A 21318-nucleotide genomic window follows, 5' to 3' on the forward strand; every position below is an offset into this window, starting at 1 on the left:
CTATGTGTTCGTTTAAGTGGAGATTTGAACACTGTTTTCTGGGTCCAGTGTTTGTATATGTGGATCTTGTTTCAGTTTCTCCAACAGTTCAGCAGTGTTGCCAGGCACTGTTATTTCCAAAGAAGAAAATCACTGGTATTCTTTATAAAATACATAAACTGTATATCAGAGTAAAACAAGTTGTACTTACAAGGTGAACTTGAGTTTCTGCCTGAAATAAAAAGAAAAGAAATCATTTCAGGCATTTGTTCTACATTACAATAAAAGTTTCTGTCATATATATTCAAAAATAAAAGTGTCTAATATAAACAATAGCAAAGAAATAATATAACTGAACCATGCACTGCTGGTCCTGGTTCATTGATAAACTCAGCTCCTTTGATTCTCTGACCTTTCCTCTTTTTGTAAACAGCAAATCCAACAACAGCAAAAATGATGAGAAGAACTGGAACAACCACTGCAGCAGTGATGGAGATCATCCTGTCAGAGGGATTCTCTGCTCAGTAAAAACAGACAAACAAGATCAAATCTGCAGATGAAGCAGGTTAGAATAAACATATTTACGAGTAATATTAAAATAAAGTAATATTTAAAATATCCTGGAAGAGTAGCTGTAAAACAGCTACCTGATCATTTGTTCTATTTTGAGTGTTTTGAATCTATCTGATAGTTTTCAGTTTGTTTAGTTAAATGAAGAGTAATTTTGTCACGTCCAGTGTGGCAGATGTGGGAATTGGAGATAGGACCCAAATTGCGGCAGCTCTGGTGCAGATGAGTATTTATTTAACAAAAGAAAATACAAACAGCAATGGCATGGGTGAGGGTGAAACAGGAAAACCTAAACTGGGTAAAACTAACAAAACAAACCAGAAACAAAGATGCAGGGAGGTCCGGGGAAATACATACGGGGAGACCGAGGGGAAACAACACAGACGAACCAGCAGCGAGGATGAGGTAACACACACTGTCGCTGTGTCCCATTTCAGGGTCTGCACGCTTGAAGTATGCATTTTAAGTGCGGTTACGTCACCGCCACGCGACGACGGCTGTCCCAATTCGAAGTGTACTTCAAATGCATACTCCAAATGCGCGGTCGATTTCCCCAAATATCAAGCGTGGTCCGGTGCACGCTTCGTGGTCCCATATATCCCACAATTCATAGCGCAGCGGTGGGTGTGGATAATTTTGCCGCAAAATACGGCAGAAGGGAGCGGCCGAAAGGTGAACTGTCAAAAGTAAGTACTGAATATGACGTCACTTATTTATGTGCGAATGTTTAATAATGAAGAACATTAAAACATTGCTGTTGGCCACATGTCGGCAAAGTTATGTGACATTAGTGATGTTTGTACTTTCAGCATTAACTTGGTTTTAAAGCCTCTACTTCTAAATATACATATAGTCGACCTTAATCTCACAGAGAATCTGATGATTTTATGGATAATTAAAGTCAGTCATATATCCACAAACACAACAAGCTGAAAGTCAGTGATATAGATTATATATATATATATATATATATATATATATATATATATATATATATATATATATATATATATATATATATATATATATCATAATAATCTGACAATACTATAATATTGGCCATATTATATTTACATTATCATAGTGAGATGATTTTAGTCTCATGAACAACATTAGCTAATTGTTATTTACTAGCTAATCTTAAATGACTGTTCAGTACAGAAATGAAGCCCTTGAATCATGTTTTACAGTCCTGCGGTCTCAGCCTCAGATACTCAACTAATCAAAGTGGTGTCATGACAAAAATGATTGACCAACAAAACAATTTTCTCCTTCATTTATGTCAAACAAAGCTGTATGTAACGTGTCTCGCGGTTAGTATCATGGTTGCTAGGCAACCTGAACAGCGCGACGAAGCATATACCGTCCCATTTCACAAGCCTCTCACTTCCGCACTTCTCGTACTTATAGTACGCACCGTACGTAGTACGCGTAGTGCGCGTACTTCAAGCGTGCAGACCCTGAAATGGGACACAGCCTATAAATACACACGCCAGGAATCAGGGGATGGGAAACAGGAGGGGAACACACCTGGAATACATGACAACTGACGAGGCAGGGGAAACGTAAACAGAACACGCTGGCATAAGACAGAGCCCTTCAAAGTAAAACAGGAAACACATACACGTAATGACACAGACTCAGAGACGCGCACTAAACACAGACCTACTACACTAAGGGAATGCACAAGCAGGGAAGACACCAACCAGAGGGCACACCACTAAACCCTAGAAAATACAAAACCATCAAAAGTAAAAGTACATAACCAAAAACACTGGGTCACTGACCCAGGACCATGACAAATTTGTCACATATTTGATACAAATCTCTTAGTTAAACTGACAGCATATCTTAAAAACATAGAAGCTTGCATTTGGCTGTAAAAATCTTCTAACCAGATATTTAGTCTGGATGGCTTTGCTGAAAAATCTCTGAGTCATGTTTTATCAGGATATATCCTTCAGTGTTCATATTAAATTAATAGGTAGTGTCTGCAATATTGCTAAAATGAGAAACATCTGTCTGAGTGATCCTAAAAAACTAGTTCATAGATTAAATACTTCTCAGCCGGATTACTGTCATTCATTATTATCAATTTCCCCTAAATATTTCCTAAAAACCTTAAAAATGTTACAGTGAGAATATTGACAGAGAAGAGAAAGAGAAACAATATTTCTCTCATAACATATATATGCTATACTCTCTATAGTATTTACAAGTAGAATGGGAGGCAGAGCCTTCAGCTTTCAGGCCCCTCTTCTGTGGAACCAGCTCCCAGTTTGGATTCAGGAGACAGACACTATCTCTACTTTTGATAAAGCTTATAGTCAAGGCTAGATCAGGTACCTCCTTTAGTTATGCTGCTATAGGTTCAGATTGTTCTAGGAAGTCATGTGATACACTGTGATGTACTGAGCATTTCCTCTTTACTCTTAACTCCCCATATATCACTGTAACATGTCATCACATTGTTCTCTTCTTTCTACGTTAGTCTGTGATTTATCTGCTTCATGCTCTCTTTTTTCTCTTCTTTTCTCTCTCCCTCACCCTAAACCAGTCGATGCAGATAGCTGCCCCTCTCTAAGCCTGTTTAAATGTAGTTTTTCCTTCCTACTGTCATCAAGTGTTGCTTATAGACAGTAGTTTGATTGCTGGGGTTTTCTTCTTTTATTCTGATTTGGCGCTATGTAAATTAACCTGATTTGAAACTTTTGCAAAAATGGGTTTCTTAATAATAATAATAACAGTAACAGTTTATATTTACAATGAAAGAGAGAAAATGATTGTAATACATAATAATTAAAAAAATTAAGACATTCATTTTCCCCACAGTGACAGCTGTTCCTCCTGGGATTAAATAAGGACAAAAAAGTCAAGCATTATATTGGAGACAGCAAACAAAATGTTTCTCTCACCTATGACAGGTATTATTTTTCCACAGTTGGTTCTGATCACTTTTTTATCCAGTTTGGTGATGATGTCATCGCCGTCAGAGAGCTGAAACACACAGTCGTATCTGCTCCAGTCTTCTGTTGTGACTGATGAAACATTCACATCAACACACATCTGGAAGGTCTCATCATTGTTGGGGAGGATGTCTCCAGGATCCACACCATCATGAATCTTCTCTCCATCTTTCCTCCAGAACATCACGGCTCTTTGAGGGTAGAAACCTGTAGCGTGGCAGCTGACTGGAGAGGAGGAAGACTTCTGGAGGAGAGACACTGAAGGAAGAACTGGAGAAAAAGAAAGAGAAGAAAATATCAAAAGGATAAAAAGAAGGGTTTTATTTTTCCAAATCTGACAATGTTAGAGCATCTTGATAACATCTAATAAATAATTGCAGACATTTATTTCACAAAAAAATGACACATTAGAGCATCATCAGACAAAACACTGTCATACATACAAGACAAAAATGTATCTGGGAAAATTAAACAATAAATAGAAAAGAAATACCAGAGTGGTTGCTGATGCATGTCGTTTGAAAATTCTACTTGTGCCTGAAAATGTTTCTGATCAAACGTTAAATTGGAAGTGTTGATAAAATCTTACAGATGTACAGGAGATCCAGCCCAGTTTCAGTTACTTTCTAAATCATTAAATATGAAATCAGCTTAAACTTTTCTGCCATTTTCTTTTAAAAGAGATTTGTTATTAGAAAACGATGCAACATAAAATAAACACCACAGCATCCATGAAGCTACATCAGGTTATGTGACTGTACCTGTTCTCTGCAGGGAACGTTTCCCACTTTCCAAAGACATCTTCAGCCACTTTGGACAAGTCGTACTGAGGAACTTGACGGTGTATTTTATTCTATTTTCGTCAGTGTCCCATCTCTGTTTGGTAATGACAGCCTCTGGTTTCAGTACGATCCACCTTAATGTCTTCATATCAAATTCAAGAAAGTCTTCTCCGTTGTAAGCATACCGTAAAAAGTTGATCATCTCTCCAGTGCTTTCATCCCATTCACAGCCACTTACACTCTGTAAAATGTGGATGCCTGAAGAGACAGAAAGAAAACAAAGACTGCAGTGAACTGCATTAATGTTGTTCATTGTATGAGGCACTACTATTCTCCAAGATTTGAGTATTAATAGTTGAATAATTTAATTGAAAAACATTGCAGATTCAAATTAACGTCTGGTTATTTGTGTTTAGAAGAATGTGAAGATAGAGATATGTATATTGTTAAGATTGTTAATATTGTATTATATTATATTATTATTGTTAAAATCAGTAAAATTGAAATCTTAACATTTTTTAACACAAACTTTTGTATTTTTATGATGGTTTTAAGGTCTCAAATAAGAAAAAGGCCAACGAAATTAAAACTTGAAATCTTTCATGATTAACAAAAAACTTTTTGTTATAAAGTTTTGTTTTGCTTTGGTATAGCTAATGTTTTATAATGATCTGACATGAGGCATAACAGGAAATACTTTACCTCCGGGTTGGTTGAACTGCTGCTGTAAACCAAAAATCCAGGCTCGGAATAAGTTTGGCAGAGTCACAAAACACTGTACAGTCAAAGACTTCAGCTGCTGAGGGTTGTCGTCTAATATTTTCTTTGCCCAGTCCTGTCTTGGTTCTAGTATTTTGTTCCTGCTGTCACAGTAACCCGCCTGAATGCCATCAAACACCATTTCACTCAAATACTCTGATATGTTTGCGACTCCTGACGATCCAGTGGCCACATGCTTCAGTGAGTGTTTTGCTGTGAGAAAAACAATATTGTTTTATAGTTAAAAATATGCAAACAATGTCAGCAGCCTAACAGAGGTGTAGTCCTCTTTGTTTTTTCTAAGTGAGGACAAAGAAATTTATTATATTTAGGTTGATCATTTGAAATTCAGTTGTTACTTTAAGAGTATTTCATGGATTAAATAAAGACTAAATCAGTGGTCAAAGCTGTCATCATGTCTAGTAATATGATCTAACTCAAAATCTAGTCAAAACAAAAACTGCTGTTTCATCTCATTAAAGAGATGCAGTGTCAGTTTTGTGACTGACAGGCCAAATTAGCATGAGCAATTTCTGTAATATCAGACATAATTTATTTTGATGCAGGAGAAAGTGTTTAGAATTATTTAGTAAAAGCAGATTCAGGTTTAACTTTTTCGAAAACAACTGAATACTCACGCTGGACAGAAATTGAAGAACTGTTATCAATAAAAAATAATGAAATGATCAACAATCTTCTCTGCTTGTTACTTGTGTATGTGTTGGTGTGTATATTGGACTATAGGGTGCTGTGTTTGTTCACGGGGCCTCTGGATTCAGTCTCTCTGAGAGTCCACAGATGTTGTCCGAAGCTGTAAAGTCCAAAACACACTGTTACTCACACAGCTGTTGGACTTGCTTTTATATGCAACACCATTAATACAGAGTAAATAAGAAAAATAGTTTACTTACTTTGTTCACTTTTTCTTTCTGGAAATAGAAAGGGAAGAAATTTCACACCTTGCTTTCAAAAACACACACTCCTCATTCTGAATCTGAACCTACACAACCCATAGAAGAAAACACACCTGAAGACAGTCAGGAGAAATGGGTTAAGAACTTTTCAGACAGGAATCTCACTGAACCTGAAAAGAGAGTATTAACCAAAGGTCTCAATTTTGCCATTTCTCCACAACAGTTGTCCATAGTGGACCTCATCACAGCCACAGAATCTGCCATACGGATTAATAAATTATCACAGACAGAAGCAGAGCAAATCAGGATGAAAGTCTCAGCCACCCTCTCCAGTGCCAAAGTCCCTCCGTCCAACCTCACAATACAAGAAAAGAAGGCCGTCGCTTCCCTGAGCAAAGACCACAACATCACTGTTTTACCAGCGGATAAGGGAAGATGCACCGTGGTCCTAAACACTGCAGATTAGTGTCTCTCTTCACGTGCATACCCACCACGGAGGCAGTGGAGACTGTCAGAAAACGACTACAAGAAGACAGCGCCTTGGAGGACAGGACCAACTTCACACCTGATCAGATTTGCACACTGTTAGACCTCTGCCTCACCACTACATATTTCAAATACAACGAAGGCTATTACAGACAAAAACATGGCTGTGCCATGGGCTCCCCCGTGTCACCTATTGTAGCCAACCTTTACATGGAGGAAGTGGAAAGGAAGGCTCTTGGCTCTTTCAAAGGAAGAGTACCCAGCCACTGGTACAGATATTTAGACGACACCTGGGTCAAAATCAAGACACAAGAAGTGGAATCCTTCACTGCGCACATCAACGCTGTGGATAAAAACATCAAGTTCACCAGGGAAGACACGAAGGATGACTGTTTGCCCTTCCTGGACTGCGCTGTGCAATTTGAAGAGAATGGCAACCTCAACATCGAAGTTTACCGGAAGCCCACACACATGGACCAGTACCCCCTGTTTGACTCCCATCACCCTCTGGAACACAAACTTGGAGTAATTAGGACCCTACACCACCGGGCAGAACATGTTCCCTCTAAGCCTGAAGGGAAAAAGAAGGAACACACACATGTAAAGGAAGCACTCAAAACGTGCGGCTATCCTAAATGGGCGTTTTTAAAGTCAGCAAAGAGGCACAGAAAAGAAGATCAGACACCAGCGAGGGAGGATAAGAAGGACAGACGCAACAACATTGTCATCCCCTATGTAGCCGGTGTATCAGAGAAACTCAGGAGGGTTTTCTCCAAGCATGACATCCCGGTGTACTTCAGACCCAGCAACACACTCAGACAGAAACTGGTTCACCCGAAAGACAAAACGCCAAAACACAGACTTAACAATGTGGTGTATGCCGTACAGTGCAGCGAGGAATGCCCAGACCTCTACATTGGAGAGACCAAACAGCCACTTCACAAGCGCATGGCACAACACAGAAGAGCCACCTCCACAGGACAAGACTCAGCTGTCCATCTGCATCTAAAGGTCAAAGGTCACTCTTTCGAGGATGCCAATGTTCACATTTTGGACAGAGAGGACAGATGGTTTGAAAGAGGAGTGAAAGAAGCCATCTATGTCCACTGTGAGCGACCATCTTTGAACAGAGGCGGTGGTTTACGACACCAACTCTCTGCCATCTATAATCCAGTTTTGAGATCCCTTCCCAGACGCCTTAAGGCCCACTCACATCCTGGGCCATCTGACCTCAGGAATTCGCATGATAAGGTGGGGCCAGGTTTCACAATGAACTCACCCGAAACTCTGGCTGATTGGGACCCACACCCAGTTCCACACCTTGGCTCAGGCGATTAGAGGATCATCAGGGGGTCCTTTTGTCCCTCTGTGGGGGGGACACTCCCACCAGGTTTATATCTGGGACTCTCCACCATTTGACCGTAGAACTGAAGAAGCCTCTCGGATGAAGGTGAAACGTCTTCAAGTAACTTAAAGAAGTCCAGACGCTTTTCTTTGCAAGCTCCTTTGACTACGATGACCTGGATGACTGAGAACCTTCACAGACAAAGGGAAGAAATATTTCAGAATGTCAGAGAAATTCTGTTTTGCAGTTTGTATCAGAGTATAAGCTCAGCTCATCTGAATATCTCACCTCTCTTCTTTTTGAAAACACAAAATCCAATGATGGTGATCACACACACAAACTACACCCTTTTTGGCTCCTACCTCAAAGCACGCTGTGCGCTGTTGATCTTACGTGCTGCACAATAATATTTAATATTTAGTATTTACTGTTATATTCACATAGATCATTGCAATGATGTTGTTTTCTCTCTTTTTCCTAGTTTTCTCTTTTTTCTTTCTCAACAGGTGATCCAGGTGATTGATATATGTATTTTTTGTCTGTTTGTTTTGTTGGTTTTTGTTTTTTGCCCCTTATCACCGTTCCTCTTTCCCGCTATTTTCTTTCCCTCTTTCTTTCTTCCTTTTCTTTCTAAAAATTGAATCGAATAGACCAATACGGCAAGTCTGGAACGGTCCATTTGGCAAAGTAAATCTGTTGGGCATCTTTCTTTGCCTTTAGACAATAATTCTGATGGCAAAAGAACCAAACGGGACAGGCAAAAAAAAAAAAGAGACAACCACCAACACCTGAAAATCGAGATCTTGAAAGCAAAACAGAGCTACAAAAACCTTCTTTAAAGCAAATTTGCTGCAAAAAAATTTGGGTCTGTCTGGACTTGTATGAAAACCATAGCAAGGTTTCAAGATCCTCAGAGCAGTAGTCAGATCATTTTAGATGGTTTTAATTCAGACAGAGATTTTGCAAACACTTTAAATATGTTTTATGCTCGTTTTAGTTCTTCTGATTTTAGCGAGGATATTTTGGAACTGAAACAGAAACTGAGAGATACTCAGCACTTTATCATTGAACTCAGCGATGTCAAAAAGGCCTTTCATACAGTTAATGTGAACAAGAGCCAGGGTCCTGATAATATTAGTGGCCGCCTAATTAAATCTTGTGCTGAAGAACTCAGTCCTATATTTCAGGTTATTTTTAATAAATCCTTGCAAACACAATATGTGCCCTCTCTTTGGAAAGAAGCAGTTGTGGTTCCTGTCCCTAAATCTAGTTGTCCAAAAATTCTAAACGACTTCAGACCTGTTGCCCTCACTTCAGTTGTAATTAAAGTCTTTGAAAAAAATCATCAGAAATGTGATTATGAAAGAGATTGAACATCAGCTGGATCCAATGCAGTTTACATATAGGCCCAATAGAGGAGTGGAGGACGCACTTTTGACTTTACTGAATCTGATTCTTAAACATGTAGAGAGTAAAAGGACTTTTGCAAGACTTCTTTTCATTGATTTTTCTTCGGCTTTTAATACAACACAGCCCCATATTTTAATTAAAAGACTTTTAGAACAGTTTGAAATCAGGAAAAACCTGGTGGGCTGGATTTTAGATTTTTGAACTGACAGCTCACAAAGAGTGAGAATAAATGGGGTTCTATCTGACCCAGTGTTCTCCTCCACAGGTTCTCCTCAAGGGTGCGTCTCATCGCCCTTATTATTCATTATCTATACAAACATGTGTCAGAGCAGATATGAAAATAGGGCCATCATTAGATATGCAGATGACTCTGTTATTGTCAGCTTACTGAAAGAGGGTGAAACTCACCACGGTCCAGTCATTGATGACTTTGTTCAGTGGTGTGAGGAGTCTTATCTCCAGTTGAACATATCTAAAACAAAAGATATGGTGATTGATTTAGTGAGATGGTCCAGTCGTCTGATCGGTGAGCCTCCCTGTACGCTACAGTGTCAAACCCTGCTCCTCATGTGCTAGTGTTACAGCATGGGAGTGACACTTTTACAGGTGTCTGACTGCCAAAGTTCAGAGCATCTATGCATCCATATTCTGTTGATCATGACTGGGTATTTACAAAATGTTCACAGAAAGAATTGTTAAGTTGGTACCACTCTATACAATAAAATCCATAACATAACCCTCAGACACCAAGTTTAAAGAAAAAGCACAACCATTATTTTCATGTTACTACTTCACAAACCATAAAAACAACACTTATAGGCACACAGATATAAAGTATAATAAAAAAAAATAAAAAAAATAAAAACCCTTCAAAGTCAAAATAAAACTGAAAGAAAAAGGTCCCTCTGCAAAATACCAGGGGGTGGGGGGCTTTTGGTGTCTGTGTTTCTCCTAAATCCGCGATTTCTTAGAAATCACATGGTCTTGCAGCCCCTCCTTCACTGGGGAATATATAAAACTGCTGAATCATCTTTGCACATTCTGCCTTCATCACAGAGCTTCCTGACGCTAGCAACACAGGTAAGATGATTTCAGATGTTGAGCTCAGGAAATTAAAAAGGAAAAAAATTCCCACTGAAATTGAAGAAACTGATTCTATTTATTCTTGTAATCATTTAGTAACCCTTCAAACCTAACCTGTCGCTAGCGACAGACAGGTTTTTTGGAACGTTTTTTTTTAACATCTGTAACTTGAACCATTTATTCTAAAAGAAGTATGACGCTTTCTGAAAGCAGACACTTTTTTTTGATGTGATTTGACAAAACTTGGAGGTGGCGCCCTGTCTGGGATAACCGTAATGACCCGAATCTCACAGAAAAGGTACAGAGTTGGTGCTTTGAGGAACCATTGGGACTTATCGATTGTGTCAATGGTCCAGTTTAGGTTGTTGAAAGATTCTCGCAAGAATGTGTATTTTTTTTTAAATCTGCACTTTTTTCATCCTTCAGGTCATATTTTTGTCGTTTTTAATCCAGAGAACAGACTCCACTGACATCTCATACCTGGATCTCAGCAGTCACCATGGCAACGTAAGTACAAGTGCAGCTGAGATTTAAAAAGAAATGAAAGAAACTTCATCTTTTAATGTACAATATGAGCTCACATACACATAATTTGTAAAGAAACACACAGCATGTGATTATTGATTGAAAGATTTTTTTTATTATTATTTCATTATAATCTGAAAAAAGAGATGAAACAAAAAAATACAATCTGCAAACATACACGGTAATCCATATCGAAAATCCATATTTATTTATTTATTTGGTCCACTCAAAACACTGAACAAACAAAGCACTAAATGGTTTACAAGAATCAGTCATTCACACTAACCTCCTACTGCATCCAAATATATTTTCAAAGTTTAGAAAGGATCATCAAACCTTTTAATTTTTTTTTCTTTTTTGTCAAATGATTTGACTGTGACTTTTTATTAAAAGCCATCCTGTCATGTTTCTGACAGTTAACGGACTGCGGTTCATAATGCTCTGTTCATTTTTATTAAATGAATGTCAAAAATATCCCCAGATACAAAGCCAAAAGTAGTAAAATAATAATAAAATAAATGCTTTTGACAGCATTACATTAGTTTTGGACTAATTTACTTCCTTATTTTTATGTATTTATTTATCTACGTATTTATGAATTTGGTTTTGGATTTTTAAACTTGAGTTGTGTAACGAACAGAAATTCATAAAATAGGTAGTATTAAATTCAGTTCTTTGCATTCTTTGGTGGCCGAAAAAGACTGTGCTCAGAGTGGTCAAAATTCAAAAAATGATCTTTATTTTACATTTCCGGAAAAGGAGACCATAGCCTCCAGGGTTCCAGATTCAGCTGAGATCAGCAGCTCAGTCTCTGGGGAGGCCCTGGCCTCTGGGCAGGCCTCTTGAAGCAGAAACAGTTCAGAACTAGACTTTAAGCTCTTTGAGTTAGTGTCAGATGTACTTTACTTTACTCTATTGATTTATATAGCACTCTTCACAGGATAAAAACCACAAAGTGCTTCACAATAATATAAAACAGATAAACAAAAAACAGCACAATTAAACACAATTGAATATACAGCACAACGTTTGGAGTTTATAAGTCCTAGCCCAGACGGAGCAGAACAAAAACTGTCTAAATTTGACACAGGTTCAGGAGCAACCGTAATAGTCTGCAAACTCACAAACTGAAGAACAGAAATCGCAGCCTTTGATACAGAGACAACGAGAGGATGGGGAACAGATGATAACACAGCAGGTACAAATCAGAGCTAACGAGACACAGGAAGCAACGCAGACTAAACTCAAGACACGTAAGCTTAACACAGAGACATCAGACATGGCAACAGGGAGGGAACATAGACATGGGACCAGGGCAGGCACAGAGGCACAGAAAAGGTGCTCAAAATACAAAACAGAAACCAAACCCTAAAAACAAGAAAATCTTAAGAATTAACCTTAAACATAAAATAATAGTAATAAAAACCAAAACCACTGAGTCAACAGACTTCAGTGGAATACAAATATTATCAGGCTGATCTCACCACAATTTGTTCCTCCAGTTCAAATCACGGACAAACAGTATTCCACAGTTGTTTATGTTTTTAAACCAATTTTGCACAGAGAGACATTTTCTGAAAAATGTATTGATAGCATTGTTGAATATTGTTGTTCTTAGTTTTAAAAAAAAACAAACAAAAAAAACAACTATACGTAAAATAATTACACCATAAAGATGTTTTGTTTAGTGGTTTATTTTATTGCAACCTGGAATTTATTGCAGCCTACTTATATTTGAGGTTTGAGGTGTGGAATAAACTGCAATGGAGAGTTTGAAAACAAAATATGGGTGTGTGTGGTGAGAGGATGTGTTTGGAGGGGGGATTTTTCTTGTAAAACAAAAAATTGTTTGGAAACCACTAGGGGTGGGGGAAAAAATCGATACTGTGTAGTATCGTGATATTTTGTTTGCTAATGTATGGATACAGGGACAGCAGAAATCGATATTTTGTTACAAAAAGGTTTTTGTGCTCTGACTTCAGAGCATGTTGATCCTTTTTCTGAGCAAGAATCCTGACATTCCTTCACTGTCCAAATGTGTTTAACTTTTTTATGGCAGCAATAAACATGACAGTTTACTTATTTTAATTTAAGACATGTTTTATTTTTAATTAAGTTTAAAACTTTTTTATTTAATGTAAAATTAGATTTTGTTTTAATTACTTTCAAATTCTTCAGTTGCTGAAGAGGCTGCATAGTTTTCATAAACTGCATAGTTCAGAATAGCTATAATTGTACCAGGTGGTTGATTCAGTTAAGTTGGACTAGACTGTAATACAAACCGTTCAGTTTGTCAACAATAAAACTGAAATGAGAGAAAGACTGAGTGTGAGACTTTGATATCAGATAAAATGAATATTGATAAAGTTTACCTTTATGTACAATCTGAATATCACAAAATATTTTTAAAAAATGCAATAATATCGTATCATGCGTTAAGTATTGTGATAATATCGTATCGTTGAATGTATGGTGATTCCCACCTCTAGGAACCACTGTACTAGACTAACATGAAGCCTTTGATACCATAGAGGAGATCATATTACAGCAGATAATCAGCAGATTACAAAAGTAGGTTGATTATGTGTCTGTATGTTGGAATGTGCATAATTGTCTTCAATGTGTGGCTTGTGTCACAAAATAAACAAAAGTTAACTGATTTGTATTTTTTTGTTCTCAGGACAAGTGGTAGCTCCTTAAAACACAAGGATATCATTACCAATAGTGTTCTGATCCATCCAGGAACTCCTGCTGTCTACCAGCTGAGACCAAAGAAAGAGAAGTTTGGAACTCTGACAAGAATCACTGTTGGGGAAAAAAATCCAGACACGATAAATAAAACCATCTTACTTGTGGGTGAAACAGGAACAGAAAAATCTACTCTGATCAACGCTCTGATCAACTACAGCATGCGAGTGAAGTGGGAGGATGAAGTCTGGTTTCAGATTGTAGAGGAGAAGGAGAAAAGTCAGGCAGAAAGTCAGACAGAAGATGTGATCGTTTACGAGATCTTTGGTTTTGAAGATGAGACTGTGCCCTACTCTCTGACCATCATCGATACTCCTGGATACGGAGACACAAGAGGGATTGAACATGATGTCATTGTTAGTGAAAGATTATTGGATTTATTTCGATCAGATGATGGTGTTCAAGAAGTTCATGCAGTGGGTCTGGTAATGAAGGCGAGTGATAATTGGCTGAGTGACAGACTGGGATACATCTTTAATTCAGTGACGTCTCTGTTTGGAAAAAACTTGGAGAAAAACATCGTAGCACTCATCACACACTCAGATGGTGTAACACCTGAAAATGCTCTTGAAGCTCTTGAAGCTGCAAAAATTAAATGTGCCAAAGATGAGAATGAACCTGTTTACTTCATGTTCAATAACCAACAAAAAAAACAAAGAACAAAGATAAATAAGAAGGGCTTGGAAATGGCATGGAGTGTATCAGAGGAAGGAATGAGTCAATTTTCACATTTTTTAGTAAATATTACACCACAGAAACTGATGACAACTGTTAAAGTGTTAAATGAACGCATCAGACTGACAGCCTGCATCCAAAACCTGCTAGAGAGGATCGAGTTTATTGAACTGAAACAGACACAAATCACACAGATTAAAGACGAACTGAAGAAACATGAAGAGGAGATGAAGACAAATAAGAACTTCACTATAAAATTTAATGAGACCTACAAAGTTAAAGAAGATATTGAAGTTGGGTGGTGGTGCTTGATTGGTGGCTATGCAGGAGCCGTCACCTGTAGCAAATGTGAGGAGAACTGTCACTATCCTGGATGCACAATTGCCTGGTATCCTGAACACTGTGAGGTGATGGAGAAAAGAGAAAATAGAACATTGCACTGCACTGCTTGTGCCAACAAGTGTCCTGCATCAGATCACGTGAAAGAAAGGAAGATCTATGTGACCAAGACTAGACCTGCTGAGATGACTGAGGACAAAATGAAAAATAAATATGAAGAGAATAAAACAGAAAGTGATAAAAAGTCAAGCCTTCTGGAAAATCTAGAAAAGGAAATGAACCGACTGACAGCAGAGAAGTCACAGTGGCTGGATGAATCCTACCAACATGTTGTCAATTTGCAACAAATCGCCTTGAATGATTTTTCTCTGTCCACTGTTATACACTTGGACGTGCTGATTGAGAAGATGAGGGAGAAAGGAGACACAGGGAAGGTCCAAAAACTGGAGGAGATGAGAAGCAGAGTGGATGAAGGAACCACAGCAGCTCTGCAGTATCTATTTACAGGTATGAAAAAATCTGGAAAAAAATTCTGAAACAAGAAGACAAACAATCAGACAGCGAAGTAGAAATCAACTCAAATCACAAACATTGTCATGACATGACTGTATTTCTGAAAAAGGAAATGCCTGAAGCAGTTTTTCACTTACTTATTTAGTCAATTATCATTTAAACGTATCAGTGACTTTTATTGTTAATTGGCTGCAAGATGATGAGACCAACCATGGATGACAATTTGACAATTTTACTAAATGATGTGATGGGTCCTGTGTTCAGTTAAACATATCCCAAGACAAAATTCTTGGTCATAGAATTTAGAAAACATACACATAGTCATGTTCATTAAGGGTCAGACAGTGGACTGTGTTCCATTGTATAAAGATCTTGGAACAATGATTGACTGAAAACTGAACAATGAAGCAAACTGTGATTTTAAATTTAAAAAAGGGCACCAAAATTTTTCATGTTTAAGGAAACATTCTCATTTCCATACTGACAAATTCATGATGATTTTATTTTACTGTGCTTTTTACCATGGTGTCATGATTTGGGTATTTATATATAAAGAACAGAAGCTTGCTCAATCAAACCATTAAATGGCCCAGCAGGCTGATTGGTAAGTCACACCTTGAACCATTATTCCTGTACACCAGGTAGTTAGAGCAGTTGATGATTTAAGCCTTTGTATAGTAACTTTTAGTTTCTTCCTTGTAGATGTTGGTGTGGGGTATCTAAGTGCAGAAAACAGCTCTTTTGCAACAGAATCAGCCTGGGCGCAAATACGTCCCACATGATGCTCTGTGGCTTCTCTGTTAATACTTACTTTTTACCTTCATTATGCTTGTCTGGCTTATTTTATGTTATCTTAAAGAATGTTCATTGAGAATAGATGACTTACTGCAGACCAAATCAACCAACAGTTATAAAGAAATCAACAAGATTTGCATATAATCTCTTGAATCTTGGGACAAAAATAAGAATTTTATTTTGTTACTGTGTTTAATGCATGGCTATACTTTTTAAGCAGTTCTAGAAACAAGTTTTATTCTTTTATTTGTAGATTAAAAATTAGTAAAAGCCAGCATATTATTCAGAATTTAAAGTGCAGTGAAACCCCGACTTATGAAATTAATTCGTTCTCGAGGGTCTTTCGTAAGTTGAAAATTTTCGCAAGTCGAAGAACCCATCGCACCTTTAGAGTGAATGATAGGCTATAGGCTAATTGCTAACTGCAACAACAGTACGTTGTTCAAGTGGAACAGCGGCGCACAAGTACGAAAGCCAAGGGGGTTGCCGCATGATTCGGAAGGCATTGTGGGCATTGTAGGCATTCTTGGCTCAGCCAATCAGAGCCAGCGGATTTCGTTAAGCGGGCATTTTGCCGTAACACGGGCAGAAATATTGCTGTTGAATTTTTTGTTAAATGGGGTATTCATAAGTTGGGGTTCCACTATATGAAGCTAATAATCTGCTGTATTCATGGAATTTGTTATTGTGTGAAGATAACGTTTTTGAGTTGCTTGGTGATATTGTGAATTTATTGAACTTCAGTGTTTTGTTTTGTTTTTTAAAAAGAAATGTCACATTTACTTTTATATGCTGAGTACCTCTGTACACAAATATTTTCATTTGATTTAATTTCTACTTTCATGACAGTTACAATTGATCAGTGTCCTCAGTTGGTCATCATGCAGAGCAGAGCTGGAGCTGCTGTGCTTTAAATGCATTGCGGATGCCCCGTGATTTTACAGCAGTGTGTGACAACAGCTCCCCTTCCTCCCTGATGTCACAAACTAAACACAAAGTCACTCTGTGTTCTCCAAAAATACACGTGTTTCTGTCACGTTGTTCTAATGTTGTTCTAATGTTGTCAGTGTGAGCTTTATTCTGCTGCTCTTTTCATGGTGACTCAGTGTCCCTAAAGTGGATGTGGGACAATAACATGTTACTGACATGATCCAGAAATACTCCAACAGAGGTTGGATACACAGAGGTTGTTAGAGACACTGACCTCAGACACAGTGTAAAAATCTTCAGTCTTTGAATCTTCAGTGTTTGTGAAGATTCCAGTCCTGAAATCTGATCTTCTTTCATCTGATTGACACCTTGGATTCTTCACGTATGTTCATGCTCTGAATGACTGCTTCAAATTTTTCTGATGACTGAGGCTGATTGGAAACATTTGGATCCTTTCATGTTGGACTTGATTTGTTGAAATTCTCTATATTCTGTTCTTCCAAGTGAAATCATCTCTTGCTTGATGTACTTTTCTATCAATTGTCAATAAAATCTCTGCTTCATTCAGTCAGTTTGCTCAGAGTGTCTTCATTGGATCATCAGCTGATTTTTACTAATCATCAGTGTGCTATGCACTCATTTATTACAGAACAGCTATTCTATTGGTAACTAAAGTAAAACTAATATCTATCTATCTGGGCTCTAGAATGCAACCAATTTGGTCGCAAACGTGACCAAATGTCTCAATTGAGCGACTAAATAAACTTTCAGTAAAATGAAAAAGAGTCTCTGCAACTCTGAGAGTCTCTGTGTGGCCAACAGCAGACAACATTATGCCCATATCATGACCTAAACCAATCATGAAGGTGCTGCATAGAGTAGCTGAAAGCGCCGTTGAAGCGCCACCGACTCCGTGCTGCTACTGTTCAATTGATTTGTGTGTCACGTACATGCTCTGCACAGACATGCAGAAAGGGGAAATGACGTAGGGAATTCCCACAATAATCCAATAGCATGTTCCACCAATGTGCCACAAAAAAAAAATCCCAGGTCACACCGGTGCGACCAGCCGTTCGAGTAAAAAACAAAAGTCTCAGCAACTCTGAAAGTCTCTGTGTGGTCAACAACAGATGCAGATTATGCCCCTATCGTGGTCTAAACCAATCAAAGATAGTCTCAGATGCCCATGCCCAAGGTAAGATGTTCAGATATTCAGATGTTCTTTTAATTTTGAATTTCTTTTTATTTTATATATCTTGAGATATTGAGATATTTTAAGTTTAAATTTCATCTCAGTGAAGCACTTTAAGCACAAGAACTTTTTCAGTAACGTATTTTTCAAACTATAAGGCACATTTAAAATCCTTTCATTTCCTCAAACGTTTGCCTTATGTATGAATTCTGTTTTTGCATTCTGACCTCGAACTGATTTCATTTGGTACATGATGCTCAAAAATCTGTCCAAATGTTTTAGTACAACTTCGGTAAGCTACAAAGCTGCACCGCTTGATGGATTGTTGAAGCATCACGGCCAGAGGTGGGTAGTAACAAGTTACATTTACTTGAGTAAGTTTTTGAAACAAAATGTACAGGGTGGGCCATTTATATGGATACACCGTAATAACATGGGAATGGTTGTTGAAAATGTTACGTCTCAACCAAGTACTGTATGCTTTTTATATTTGTAGTAGTGTCATGGTCCTGGGTCGGTGACCCAGCGCTTTGAGTTTGTTATTAGTATTTTCTAGTTTATTCTGTTTTGTATTGGTGGTTGGGGTTTGGTTGTGTTTATTTTCCCTACCTGCGTCTCCCTCGGTGCTCTGTTCATGTCCCCGTGTTGTTATGTAAAACAGTCTGTGTGTTTCCTGTTTTACTTTGTAGGGTTGTGTCTCGTTATGTCCATTAGTTCCAGCTGTGTCCCCGCCTGTCTGCCATTACCCGATTACCCTGTGTGTGTGTATATATAGTGGGTGTCGGTCTGTGTTTCATGGTGTCTGTTCCTCGTTTGTGTCTCTCTGCCTCCCACCCCATTTGTATGATCCGGTTTGTTATTTAGCTCACCCAGTTTAGGTTTATGTTCTGGCCTACCCTCAGTTCTGTCATTTGTAAATTAAACCCTCACTCTCATCATCATATCGGCTGTCTGCATTTTGGGTCCTCAGTTTCCTCCACACCACACGGCTCACCCCGCCAGCCGTGACAAGTAGTGTGTCACACAAACAGCAAATATTGACAAAAAAAAGTAAGAAATCTTTTGGGGTGCTTTGATTTATTTGATCAAGCCCAAAATGGGCTAAAATCGCCCCTGGTACATTGTATTCTTATATTTCATCCCCAGGTAAAACAGCATTTTACATTAACTGCCATATCATTCAGCTCACAAGCTCCTACAGTTCAGGATACTGTTGTCAACCTTTAGTACTAAAAGAGCATTTAATTTAATACGTTATAAACTGATAGCTCTTAATATCCCAAATGGAAAAGAAATATCTTTATTTGAAATACTATTTCAAATATTTGTGATTTGTGATGTTGATCTGTATTATAATAAGCTGTGTAGACCACCTGTCTTTTATCTTTTGGAAATGATTCACCTTTTTATTTCAAAAATGGCAGCGTATGCACCTAAATGACTTTTTTTTTTCAAATGTCTATAAGTCTTCCTGTGATATATTGCACACATTACACATATTTTATATTACACTTGTTTTGCCACAGCTGTAGTAGCTCTAGCCCAGACCTCATCTGAAAGGGAACAAATACAAATACATATAACCCCCCTAATTCAAACTGAGATGAAAATAGTGTTCATATTAGTGTTCATGTTACCTCTGCATCACTAGGTAAGATTACATTTACATTATTTTTAAAAGCAAAGTAAGACCTGTTGTATTTACACTTAAAGCAGAACTAAAAGAGTCAGTCACATGGTTAATAAATCTCTACACTGGGCCACCACAGCAAAGTTAAGATCAAGATCAAGAGCAGGAGAGGCTTTTTCTAGGGGCAGAACTGGTAGAGTGAACTCACACACTAGTGTAGTGGACTGTGAGCACACATTGGTATATGGGGATATGTCATATACATCCAGTAGATGTCCTACTAGAGCAAATGAAGCTTCAAGAAGCTTTGCGCTGGGGTGAACCAAATGGATGAAAAGCTTCAGTGCTTCATGAAGCTTCATCTGCCCATCACTAGTGCTAAGAACAGGGGTCTGTTTCAGAAAGCGGGTTTAGAAAACTCAGAGTTAAAAATGATACTCAGGGTTGAGTAACCCCGAACTGTCCAACTTGGAATATTCGGTTTCAGAAAGGCTGATAACAATTAGTTCAATCAACGCGGAGTTGCTTTAACCCCAAGTTAAGCGCGCGCACGAGGATACATAAAGCCCTGATTAGTGGAGCACAGATTAAGCGAGTCACCATGGAGACGGAGGGAAAGAAGGCGCGGTCAATGTATTTTACAGCGCTTGAGGCCGAAATTCTGATGGCAGCATATGCCGATAACATGCAAATTTTGCGGAAAAAAAGTAACACAGCCTCAGCTGCAAAAGAAAGGGAGCATGCATGGCAAAACATAGCCGACAGAGTCAATGCGTGAGTGTTAATTTAAACATTGATCTAGGGATTTCCACCCATTTAACAAGTTTTTTTTATTTTATTTTATTTTATTTTTTATTTTATACATTTCATTTTGTGATGTGATGTGAGCGCAGGTGCAACCCAACAGGCCCCAAACGTTCCTGGCAGCAAGTAAAAATGAAATATAAAAATATAGTCGAAACAGGTAAGGTGTAATTGTATTATGAGCCATAGTGCTTGGTCTGTTTGTCCTATGTAAATCAATTGCAGTTAGAGGCTACATTAATTTTCTTTCTGTAAGCACTTATTGAAATTATCTGAGCACATTACAAGTACATATTTGCTTACTCTGTATGCTCAAATGTGACCCGTTATAGCCAACAGAAAAAAAGCGGAGGCCCGAAAAACAGATGGGGGTCCTCCACCACCACCACTCACAGAGGCTGAGCAGTTGGCCCTCAGCCAAAACAGTGGGCGCCCTGTGGCTGAAGGCATCTCTGCGGGGACATCCTCTGAGTCAATAACCCCACAAGACACAAGTGCCTACATAAGAGGTAAATTCAAAATAATACATGATGTGCATACATCCTTTCTTCACAGTCACCTTTGCAGTGCTACTCATTCATTTGATAAACTCTTTACCATAATGAATTATTTTCCTACTGATTTTGCCTTCCCTCAGTCTTGGTTGTCTTTGAGAGCATAATGACAATCAAGTGTAAGGTGATTGGTATATGTTTGTTAATTGCCATTTGGTCCCTTGTAAGTTATAAGTGACCTGTATAAACCTCATATTCTACCAGTTGATGGTGATGGTGTACTGCATCTGGTGCAGCCTCCTGTTGAGCCAGACCAACATGCAGTTGTGAGTACTCTTAATACTCCACAGATTATATGAGTTTACAGTAGAACAGCAAT

The 21318-nt window shown here is 38.2% G+C and overlaps 1 protein-coding gene and 1 pseudogene across 1 annotated transcript; one reads left to right on the top strand and one right to left on the bottom strand.

Moving 5' to 3' along the window:
- Window positions 1–12: 12 nt before the first annotated feature.
- Window positions 13–5282, bottom strand: LOC148096645 (major histocompatibility complex class I-related protein 1-like). Its single transcript, XM_087834743.1, has 6 exons — window positions 5000–5282; window positions 4277–4555; window positions 3465–3785; window positions 392–496; window positions 191–211; window positions 13–107 (listed from the first exon to the last, which is right to left on the bottom strand). The coding sequence occupies exons 1-6, from the start codon at window positions 5196–5198 to the stop codon at window positions 13–15; spliced, it is 1020 nt and encodes a 339-aa protein (XP_087690869.1). The 5' UTR covers window positions 5199–5282.
- Window positions 5283–10255: 4973 nt separating this feature from the next.
- LOC148096646 (uncharacterized) lies at window positions 10256–15186 on the top strand (annotated as a pseudogene).
- The last annotated feature ends 6132 nt before the right edge of the window (window positions 15187–21318 follow it).

Source organism: Neolamprologus brichardi, chromosome 22, assembly GCF_056152115.1.
Source record: "Neolamprologus brichardi isolate AB-2024 chromosome 22, ASM5615211v1, whole genome shotgun sequence".
Taxonomy (NCBI): Eukaryota; Metazoa; Chordata; class Actinopteri; order Cichliformes; family Cichlidae; genus Neolamprologus; species Neolamprologus brichardi.

Excerpts from the sequence above, each read along its gene's own strand:
- LOC148096645 (XM_087834743.1), bottom strand. The coding sequence starts at position 5,198 with ATGGTGTTTGATGGCATTCAGGCGGGTTACTGTGACAGCAGGAACAAA. Across the intron at positions 497-3,464 it reads AAAAATAATACCTGTCATAG|AGAATCCCTCTGACAGGATG; the intron begins GTGAGAGAAACA and ends TTTACTGAGCAG. Across the intron at positions 212-391 it reads TGTTTACAAAAAGAGGAAAG|GCAGAAACTCAAGTTCACCT; the intron begins GTCAGAGAATCA and ends TTTTTATTTCAG.